Below are 11,897 nucleotides of genomic sequence, written 5' to 3'. Positions count from 1 at the left end.
GAGTTTAATTAGTTTTTTTTTTCTCATTGTCGGCAATATTAATGATGAGGGTCATAAGGCATTAAAGATTAAAAAGAACATAGAAGGAAAATTTCAACCCAAATCGAAGCCCATAACTATGGAAAAATTATTCCAACATAGAAAAATTTCATGAAGCCAACATAGAAAATGGTTTGATAGAAAAATATGTTTGGCAAGACATGCTTTTAATATGTGTCAATAATGAATTGTTTGTGTTGGAATAGTTAACCCTAAAACATAAAAAGATTGAAGTCCTCATTCAAAGAACAACTAGTTTACCGTTAATCCCAAATCTAAAAGAGGCATTAGAAAATCAAAATCCCTATTCATAGCATTGAAAAATCATTCTCAAATCTAGTTGGCGATCAACCTTGCTAGAAAATTGAAGGAATTGATAAGGTGGAGGGAGAAGTCAATGAAGGTGGAGCAGGAGAAGTTGAACTCAAACTAAAATCAAATTTACAATGGATGAAACTTTGATGGAGTTAAACTCAAACCAGAGTAGGCCATTGATAGAGGTCGAGGGATAAGTCGATGATGGTGGCAAGAAGTAGTGGCTGCTATTGATGAAGGTGGAGGGAGAAGTCAAGGGAACAAACATGAGGAATAGAGAGCACAAAAATTGAAGAGTAATTTTGTCTAAAAAATGCTAAGTAAGGATAGCTTAGTTAAAAAAAATGTTCATTCTCAAGGAATAGAACCATTCCTACAGTCCCTTAAAGGAATGTCATTATCTTGAGGCAATGGGTCATTCCATTGGAATGTCCATTTCTATACACCAAACATCTAAAATTAACATTCCTTTACTCATTTCCATTTTATCAGCACCTATTCCCTTGTACCAAACAAGGCTTATGGATATCATCATTGTGCTTCTCATCAATTTAATAATTAGTTTTATCGAGGAAAACTACAAGCAATGTTGCAGTTGCTCTCATGGCTCGTCTTGCTCGAAAAGCAAAAGTGTCATATTTAACATATAATTCATTTCATATTAATGGTTTCCAACTCTAATTTAGATTAATTATTGGTGCAATCTAGTTTTTCCTTTCTATTTTTCTTTTCTTTGCCCTATGAAATTATTTCCCTCGCACTTTCATTTTCAATTTATATGTTGTTAAGGTTCTTTAAGATGGTAGGTGGAATGAGCAAGATGTCTCAATCTTGGTTTTGGGTGATATCATCAGCATTGAACTTAGAGATATAATACTAGCAGATGCTCGCCTTCTTGAGAAGGAACCATTGAAAATCAATGAGGTGGGTTTTCTGGTTGTTTTGTCATATATATAATATTCATCTTAATTTTTGCATTCCTTTTTAGTTCATTTGTGGATTCAAATGAAATTGCCAATTTAGATATGATATGAATTATGATTTTGAGTCTTGAATTGGGTAAGCTTTTCTTCAAAACATGACTTCATTCTAAGTAGATATTTTTTGTTGATCCTTCTTGTTCAAGCACTACTAGTGGTGTCAAAATTTCATTTCTATTTAATAATGGTATACATTGCTGAAATTTATTGAAAATTTTCATCTAATATTGAGTTGCCAAAACTATTCTCAGGTACTGTAATAAGCTTCAATAAATTTTATTGTGTTGTTTGCTTTCTTGTTTTGAATGAAAAATGCATGCTGCTAACGCATGCTACAATTTATAAAATGTGATCATGAACAATGTTTTAGTTCATCTCATCACTCCTGCACAAGTTTTTTTAATTCTTTTAACTTCAGTAGTTTGAAAGAATCCCTAAACCTATGCAACTGAGACCAATTTCATTTTTGTTCTTTTTTAACTATTTGATTTTTTGACCTTGAAGAGAAGGTTTTCCATATGTCACCCCATAAAGTGGTGATCAATTAATTCTTGAATTGCCCACTTGTATGGCTATTAATTTTCATTTCAACCATAATATTTTAAACACACAAAAGCACAAGATTTAGTCTAGAGATAAAAAAAATAAGTTCGAGTCAAGAAGCTCTTGCGTGTAAGTAGTAATTAGAGTGAACTACAAGAAAATGCTGATCAAAGAACCCTCTTAAAAGATTGAATAAAAATTTGATTGTATTTTGAAGTGTACTTATGATCATCCACTTTATTTATTTTTTGTATAGGGTAAGATGTAGTTTAATTTGTGTATGATGTTGTTCTTATCCCCCATAGTATATGTTTTGATATAAGATGTTCTATGATCTTTGTTTATCTTTTTGTTGTACTCGATAGAAAGAGAGACCAAACTTAATGGAATTAATATTTTTTCATTAAAATTATTGTCATTCATTCTTCTTCTTCACATTTACTTGTTTTTTAGAGACAATTTAGTTGTCATCCATGTTACATTATTGAATCCACATCATTTATGTGTTAATACGGCTTATTATGTAATGTATAATACTTAACAAAGGGAACTTAATGTGAGTGTTCCCTTATTTATTTTTTTGTATAAGATAAAATGCAGTTTAACATGGGCATGATGTTGTTCTTACTTCCTATAATATATTCTTTAATTTGGGGTTCTAGCACTAAAGGATGAGAGGATTTTGACTTAGGGTGCAAAGGTTTTGATTTGGGTGTAAGAGATATGGCTGGAGTGCAAGGCTTCTAGTATAAGGTGCATGTGTTATGACTTAGAGTATAAGAATTTTGACTTGGATGCAAGGATTTGGTTGATAGTACAAAGCTTTTGGTGTAGTCATTTTTATGCAATTCATAATTATTTTCATGTAATTTAGGGGGCACTAACAGTGGTGTGCTCTCTATGTGTTTGATTAGCATGTAATCCACTAACTATTACATGTAAATCATTCCTTAGTGATACTCAAAAAATTTTTCATATATTGATTTACATGTAATCCATAGTTATTTTATGTAATTATGAGGTATTGACAGGGGCGTACTCTCTGTGTGTTTAATTTACATGTAATTTACTAGAGATTATGTGAAAATCATTCCTTATTCATAGTCGCAAGTTTTTTTTCACATTGATTCACATGTAATCTATAATCGTTTTCATGTAATTCTAGGGGATTGATAAAGGCATGCTTTTTGTCTATTTGATTTATACGTAATTCGATAGAGATTACATATAAATTATTCCTCAAGCATGCTCGTAAATTTTTTCTCACGTTGATTTACATGAAATTCATAATAATTTTCATGTAATTCTGGGGGATTGACAAGGGCATGCTTCTTGTGTATCTGATAACATGCAATTCATAAGATATTACATGTAATTGTTTGAGCCAAAAGCCTTGCACCTTAAGCTAGAATACTTGCACCCTATGCCAGATCTCCTGTACCCAAGCTAGAAGCCTTGCACCTAAGCTAAACCCCTTGCATCCAAGCCATAACCCTTTCACCCTAAGTTAGAAGCCTTATACCTAAGCCAAACCCTTTGTGCCCAAGTCAAAAGCCTTGCATCCTAAATTAGAAGCCTTGCATCAAAGTTATAACCCTTATACCTCAAGTCAGAAGCTTTGCACCTAAACCAAATCCCTTACACCCTAAATAAAAATTCTTGCACCCTTTAATTGTTGAGTTTTTATGTAATCCTTAATGATTACATGTAATCAAGGGTGTTGATTTTTTTCGACGACACTTCACTTATTGACTAGATTTTGTTCATTTTTGGGGGAAAAAAATTAACACAGAAGGGCATTTCAGTCATTTGATCAAATTATTTAATAAATAAAATATTAGCCTTGGTTCTTCAAATACATTTAGTTTCTAAGACTAATTTTGCTTCTAATTAAGTCCTTCTTACCAATTTTCTCAACATGATTCCTCCAAAAATTAGAAATGAAGACCAAAGGCATCGCAAGAGCAAATAGAGACGGTGGAAGAAATTGAATCTAACATTTAGAATTTAATTAAAATTTATATTTTGATTTAAAAAAAAATATATCCATATAAATTGACAAAGTTGAAAATTAACCCAAAAGAAAATGGCGCTAGTGCGCTAATAATGAAAATTCATAATGCCTCCATAAGCGCGCGCCTCCAGGGATTCTTGGGTAAAATCTGATAACCGCAAATAGTTTTGCAAAGACAAGCAAATTGAAGCCAGGATGGAAGATCAAGAGGAGGTGTTGGTGGCTTTGATCAATCACCGCACCCGCGAAGTCCAACATCTCCGTCAACGCATTTCCTATTACACATCTAAGGTCTCCTTTTCAGCATTAGCTCAGTTGCTTTTACTGTCCTTTTGCCCTGTGTCGATGAATAAACTACCCTGTAGGGTTTTTTCCCGTGTCTTTCTTCTTACTAGCATGCGACAGTGTATGCATTTTCTTTAGTATTAGCTGTTGTTTTGCTCAACTAGAATACACTGCACTGGTGAAGTGTGTCTCACAAATGGTACTTTGGCGTATGGTGTCCTTCAAGTTTTATTGTATGTTGGAACTCATATACATATGCATAGCACCAATAAGTGGTATATCTAGTTGCTTGTAATTGCAAGCACATTTTTTTTTTCTGGTTTAATCTACTTGGCCGACTTGGCTATGATAATTATCAGCTGATTCTACTCTTGGGAACGATATGCAGCTAGAGGAAGCGGAAAAAAGGCTGAAAGACTCTGAATCTCAATTGGCTCGCCTTCGAGGGCAAGCTAATGGGGTATCATCTGGAAGTTGCTTAGATGATACAACAAAAACTGTGAAGATTGAGCGCAGATCAATCAGCCCCATTCATAGAAATGAAGGTCCTTCAATAATCCAGCATAATTCTAAACCAAAACTTCTTATTCCTGACGTAATCCCACCATCTTCCCAAAATATACCATTGCAAAGGACTTCGGAGAAAGCTTCAGTAAGTACTGATTCTCAATCCAGTCCATCATCCTCCAGTCATGCAATTATTGGTGCTAAAGTAAAAGAGGAAAAATCTCAAGAAGTTTCTACTGATGAGGAAATCAATGAAATCAAGTATAGAGGCACAAAAAGGAAGTTAGGTAAAAAATTTATTTATGATATTTTTTTTTTGTTACCTTTGATGCATATTGTATATTGAGCCTATTTGTTCTTTTACCTAGACTTCATGTTAGTTATTTTTAACTCTTCATTTCAAGATTGTTGTTGGTTGATGTTGAGTTTCACAAAAAATTTCTTTGCTTTTCAGAGCATAAAGAACACAATGAATTGATTCCTCTAATAGGCAGTAGTACATCACCACGCTTAGTACGCTGTAAATCAAGCAGCCTTATCCCAAGTCAACACAAGAGAAAGTTGCGTAGTCTTGCTTCGTGTCCTGTGAATGACCATCTTTTTGCAACCAGGTAATGAAATTATTTCATTTATAATCTTCCATGACAATTATGTTTCAGAAATTTATTGAAACTTGAGAGTTGACTCATATCAAATATTTCCAAGTTGATTTTCTTTTCAAATTTCCCCTACCCCCACGTTTGGTTGCAGCCAGTTTGAGCTCTAAGGTTTATTGTTATTGACTGGTAGGATGGGTTCTGACTAGGCTTTTAGTTTTCAAGTGAGAAAGCCAACTTGAAGTATGGTGTATGGATCATCAGAGTATCTTTACTAATCGTGGTCAGGGATAAATCTGAAGCACATCATAAGTTTTGTTATTTTAACTTGGTTCATTTTCAATCCTTATTCTTCTATTCCAATGAGGATAGAACATCTTCTTGGCTGCAAAAGTCATGCTTTACGGGTCACTACTATCACTTTAAACTCTATTTAGAAGCAAGATCTAGGTAAACTTATGCGACATAGGAATCAGTGAATGCTCTCTGCTTTCAAACTTTATATGAAAGTATGGGTTTTATTGATGTGTGGTCGCTCTTTTTATCCTTATGTCTAATGTAAATATAACTAAAGTTTAAGGCATTCTTTCCCCCCAACATGGTGTCTGATCGTTGCAACTTTTGAGAATGCTTGCAGTGCTTTGGATGGAGTGGTCAAGTTGTGGAGCTTTCAGTCTAATGGGTATGGCTTACCATTCATTCGTCTTTAATTTCGTGGTTTAATAAAATTTGTAAAGTTTAGAGTACACTCTTTCTCTTTCTGCAGTCATTAAAATGTTTTTATGGACACATTTTGTAGAAGTCGGACTTTGTTACCTGGTTTTTCAAAAGTTTCTTTAGCTCTCTTTTTTTCATATTGTCTCTGGTGGCATTATAGGGAGTTTTGATCTCTTGATTAGTTCTGAGCAACAGGTTTTTTTCTTCATAACAGATGAAGCTTTTCATAAGTTTTTGATTTAATACTTCTAAATATTTTAAAAATCTTACATACGTTTCGTGTTTTTTCTCCACCTTAAACTGTAGATCAGGAGTGTCTTTGCTTAGCTCTACTGATTGTGTATCCCTAAAACAGAGGAGATGGCCAGAAGATATAGCTTGGCATCCCGATGGAAGTAGCCTGTATTCTGTTTACACTGCTGATGTTGGAGAATCTCAAATATCAGTTATAAATCTGAAAAGAAAGCAAGGGGTAAGGCTTATTATCAACGTTCAATACTGACAGAAGCAGGATGGCCTGAAAATTGTGCTTCAGAATCAGGTTAACTGATTGAAATCTGTATTATATTTTTGTGTTTTTTGGTTGGTCAGAGAGGATGTGTGAATTACTTAGAGGACAAGCCTCATTCTAAGGGTGTCATAAATGGCATTGTTTTTACGCCCTGGGAAGATACCTGTTTTGTGACCGGGGGATCTGACCATGCTGTTATTCTTTGGAGTGAGGATAGTGAGAAAATATGGAAGCCAAAAACATTGCACCAGAATCTCCATTCGTCTGCTGTCATGGGTGTCGCTGGTATGCAGCAGAAGCAGATTGTATTGTCTGCTGGTGCAGACAAAAGAATTTTTGGGTTTGACACTCATGCAGGAAGAGAGCATTTCAAAAGTCTGATCGATAGTAAATGCATGAGTGTCCTGCCAAATCCATGTGACTTCAATTTATTTATGGTTCGAACGGGGTAAGAATCATTATTCCACCACTTCCTTTGGAGTCTACTTTGTTAATGAATTGCTTTTTTTTTTTTTAAATAGATTTGACATGTCTAAATTCTAATATCTTATAGCCCAATTCTTCAAGTTCATGTTGGTCTTGAATGATTGTTTAATTCGCTAGTGTCCATAAGGTTTTGTCTGGTCATTTAGTTTTATATTCTAATTTAAGCAGTGTTACTAACCATGTTTTCTTTTTCTGTTTTCCCTCAGGACTCCAGAGAAGCAGCTTCGTTTATTTGATATCAGATCAAGAACGGCAGAGCTGCATGCTTTTGGTTGGAAGCAAGAAAGCAGTGAATCTCAATCAGCTCTCGTAAATCAGGCATGGTCTCCTGATGGGCTGTATATAACATCTGGTTCCGCAGACCCAGTGATTCACATTTTTGATATTAGGTATAATGCTCACAAGCCGACATACTCAGTCAGTGCTCATCAGAAACGAGTTTTTAAAGCTGTGTGGCTCAAGTCTATTCCAGTTCTTATCTCCATATCATCTGATTTGAATATCGGATTGCACAAGATTAAGTGATCTCGTCTTGGCCTTGGCTAATCATGGTCATGAAGCTTTATGTGCTGATTCTACATGATATAAATATTTTGGGCTAGCACTGGAAAATGGTAGAATTGGGAGGAGTATGGGATATATTTTGAAGTCTCATTTAAATTGGGCGAACAAATTTTCTTTGCTGATTTTATTTTTTTTTGGGTTAAATTTTTTAAGTTTTGACTGGTTTTGATATATCACAACTGTTATATAGAGTAGCTTCAATTTATTATGAAGAGTTGAGGAAAAAAGAAATGATCCCAATAATCCTCTAATTGGGGTGAAATATCTTTTTAAAGTGAGCATTTATTAAGCTAACATGTGATGGGCAAGGATAGTTTAATAGATTGACTATGGAAGCTAGTAAGGATCTTGGTTTTTTTTTTTTTTTTCCGGTGGATAATGAAAGGGCAGCTGTCTAGCTGCTAATGCCAATACAGTCTTGGTTCAACAGAATAGTAAACTCCTGAGGACTACTAAACGTTAATCCAGGCCAAGAATTATGAGCTTTACGAGCTAGAAAATCAGCAACGCGATTTGCTTCCCTGCGAACATGCACTAACAAGATATTCCACTCACGCTGCATCATCATTCGAATTTCTTCCACAAGCATCCTATCTTGACGAAAGATAATGTCACCTTCCTTTGTCAAAGTCACTGCTTCCAGAGAGTCTGATGCCATCATTATTTGCCTTAATGCATTATCCCAAGCATGCTTAAGCCCCATTAAAATGGCCCATAGCTCAGTAGTCAAGCTGTCATTCCCTGCTGGTCCGAGAGTGAATCCACTCTCAAACTTGCCTTCAAAATCCCTGATTACTACCCCACAACCCCCACGTTGGATTTCAGGCGAGAACGATCCGTCTACATTCAGCATAAACCAGTTCCTGGGGGGAGGTTTCCGTGTATTCGTCCCACAACTAGGTGGTTGTCTATCCCAATTCAATTTTCTTCCATGAGTTGTAGCTTTCTTCATACTTTGAAGGATAGTCGAGATTTGGGCATTAATACTCTGAAGCAATGTAATCTTTCCTTCAAAAATACCAACGTTCCGTCGTTTCCGAGGTAAGGATCTTGTTTTATTGCCCTACAAGTGCATTAGTATGATTTGCTTTCAAAATAAAACGATTATTATAATTACTTAAATTAAATATCTATATTTAATTAGCTCAGTTGATTGATGAGAAGGATTAACTCATTTTAGCACCTGCGTCAAGCTGGTGGAAGGCCGCTTTTGTAGATTCTTATACTTATTTTGTATTTGAAGGGAACATGATTTGATTGATGATTGGAACGCCATAATCTATTAGCATGAACAATATTAGCTTATACATTTTGGTATTCTGTTTTTGTTACAAATTGTTTTTCGTAATTTTAATATTTATGGTTAATAAATTTTTAAATAATTTATGAAGAGATAAAACTAAGTTTTATATTTTTTTTTGCTTTTCTTTTTGTTTTGCTTGCTTATTTATCTTACATAAAAAAACTAAGTTTTATTTATGGAATAAAAATATAATAATTTATACTTTCATGGTTATAATTACTTATATAATTTATTTCAAGTATTATAAACATTATTATTTGTTGTAAAATATTCAAGTTACTATTCACCCATATTTAACTTCAATTAATTTTACCCATATTTAATTTCTATTAATTTTACCAGGATTAGGTCGTGAGTTCCATCCTTATATCGTTATGATGTATAGTTTTGTTGAACACATGCGCCTTGCATAAATGATTTATTAGTGAGGATGGTTCACAGCCTTCTGATATCGATGCGCCACATAGACGGTGTAAGTTCTCTTTTGACTCTTGAATTCTTGGTTTTTTCTAAAAAAAATAAATTATGGCCTAAGCCTTCCACTTAACAAGGTTTTGCTCGTGTGAATCTCAAATTAGCAAAATTATATACTAGCTCCATTTAAACAAACCATGAAACGACGACTGAGTTAAAATTGAAGATGCACCATGAGTTTACAAGACTCATGGTTCATATTGAGGGTCAGCAATGTGAACCTTAGAATCTAATTTGCAATCATGTTACCATGTGAAGTATAAAAAACTGTACTTAAATTTTGCTATAACTAAGTGAAATATTGCTTCAACAAAATTTTCTCATGGGATTATAATCAGGGATCAGGGGATTTTTTTTTTCTTTTTATTGTCGCGTGTTGTTGGTTTCATTAAAATTTATGATTAAAGAATAAACATGCCTTGAAATTTTTGCGAATGCACAATTAATATCTTAAAATATTGAAAGGTGTTATGATATAGACTTGTCATGAATCAATACAAGAAATGTTATACAGATTCATGGTATTTGAAGATGATTTGTGGATGATTGAAACACAATAGTCTATTGTCATGAATAATATTAGCTTACATATCCTGGCATTCGGTTTTTGTTACAAATTGTTCTTTATAATTTCAACATGCATGGTTAACAAGTTCATATGGAATTGTACTGCAAACAACAAAGGATATGAAATTGGTCATCATTTTGAGGTTTAGATTTGCCTCTAATACCAAGAAACCATGCTTTGATACCAAGAAAAAAAGTGCCGTCTTCCAAATTTCTCTGTGTAAGCAAAATATATGTCATCACTTCCCCCTTCTTAGAGTATAATATTTTTAGTTACTTACCAATATTGTTGCTAACAATGATGTCACCTCTTAGCCAATCAAAGTGGGTGGTTAAAATGGTATTTTAGTATTTTTCTCTGGTTAAAAATATGTAAGGGTAATAGATTCTTAACTACAACACATTATTTAAAATTTAATTTATGTTAAAATAACAAATTATTAATCAATTTTATAAATCTATTATACCACGTAATATAATCAATTATATTTAAAATTAATTGTATCAATCAATTTTTCTACAAATATCCAAACGTGACCCAATGTCTACTGCACATATTTTCTTACAATTTACAAAAAAAAAAGAATTAAAAATAAAAAAGAATATTCCAATAAGGCAAGTGGTATCGAAAGTTCGATTGTTATTAGAAAGTGTTTGGACTTTGAATTTAGTTTGACATGAGATGGTTTGCTAATGAAAGGGGGCATAAACCTAAAATGAATCACAGACAATCATAATTTGAGAATCTCCGTAGTTAAATATTCCCAATAAATGTAGATAGATAAGGTTACATTCGATAATTGATGCCACTTGTGCTAGGTTATATGATCAATTACAACTACCCACTGACCTTGTGGTATTTTTTTTCCTTTTAATTTTTCATCTTTTGAAAATTATTTAGGTTTTTATTTTTTTACTTGTAAATTTTTTATTGACTGAATATAGGAATTGCAGAGCACTCATCATGATCTATAGGTTATTTTATAATGTGTATTCATTTTTCCTGAACCGGATATTCTTTGGTGGTGCAATATATCTTTAACTCTTTACTAGTTTCTTTTTTTCCCAATGTGCTAGCATGGCTGAAATAATGTTTTTCATAATTTTTATTTATGTCTCACTCATCAGTAAATTTAAAGCTAAAATTATCACTTCTCTTATAATTAATTTCACATAATAAACATCAATTTCATTAATTTCACATAGCTATTATGAATTATCAACGCATTTGTTTTAAATTAATATGATTTGAATTATAGTTAAATAAATTAGTTGTTACACGTTATATTTTAGTCATAAATATATATTTTAATAATTATTTGTTAATAGAAGTAAACTCTTATAAGTTTATGATATAATTTTACAATATGAGTTTACATCTTTACTATAATTTCATTTGAATTCACAAGTTTGAAAATCTTAATTATAGATATTAAAATCTTTCAATGATTAATCCCTTCAAGAGATTTTCTCTTGCCATCAAGAAAAAATAGTTGGTGGATGCAAATGACACAAGTAGCTGTAGATAATATTTATAAATTTAAGAATTGGATAAATTACACATAACTTCTTTAAATTTTGAACAATACAAAAATAACCTGTTTAATTTTTAAAACTTAAGAGTAAACCTCTTTAAACTTCTAAGTTTATACAAATAACCTCTAGCCATTAATTATATATCCCTTAAACTTTATTTTTATGTGCATTTAAGCTCCCAAAATTTGATTGATATACGAATAACCTTCATAAATTTTAAGTTATATGTAGATAATTAATATATAAAATTAATTATATAAAGCTATCTACATAAATATAAGAGTTGAGAGAGATTCATTGTAAAGTTTTAAAGATTAAGAGTGCTGTATATACATAGTTCAAAGTTTAAAAAAGTAACGTATAATTTAGCTTTAAGCATATTATTACCCATATATTCCAACATTAGGAAAGGTTTTCACCTATTTTTCAAAATATTTATTGCATTTATTTTCTTATCATT

The 11,897-nt window shown here is 32.5% G+C and overlaps 1 protein-coding gene across 1 annotated transcript; it reads left to right on the top strand.

Moving 5' to 3' along the window:
• The first annotated feature begins 4,047 nt into the window (after positions 1-4,047).
• LOC129309125 (uncharacterized) lies at positions 4,048-7,653 on the top strand. Its single transcript, XM_054950519.1, has 7 exons — positions 4,048-4,182; positions 4,565-4,970; positions 5,138-5,294; positions 5,917-5,961; positions 6,303-6,468; positions 6,588-6,955; positions 7,200-7,653. The coding sequence occupies exons 1-7, from the start codon at positions 4,087-4,089 to the stop codon at positions 7,516-7,518; spliced, it is 1,557 nt and encodes a 518-aa protein (XP_054806494.1). The 5' UTR covers positions 4,048-4,086; the 3' UTR covers positions 7,519-7,653.
• Positions 7,654-11,897: the final 4,244 nt, after the last annotated feature.

The sequence above is a fragment of the Prosopis cineraria genome, unplaced genomic scaffold (assembly GCF_029017545.1).
Source record: "Prosopis cineraria cultivar Desert tree isolate PC_DT_omini unplaced genomic scaffold, ASM2901754v1 PC4, whole genome shotgun sequence".
NCBI lineage: Eukaryota > Viridiplantae > Streptophyta > Magnoliopsida > Fabales > Fabaceae > Prosopis > Prosopis cineraria.
The sequence above is the reverse complement of the archived record's forward strand: the minus strand, read 5'-3'. Positions and strand labels throughout refer to the sequence as shown.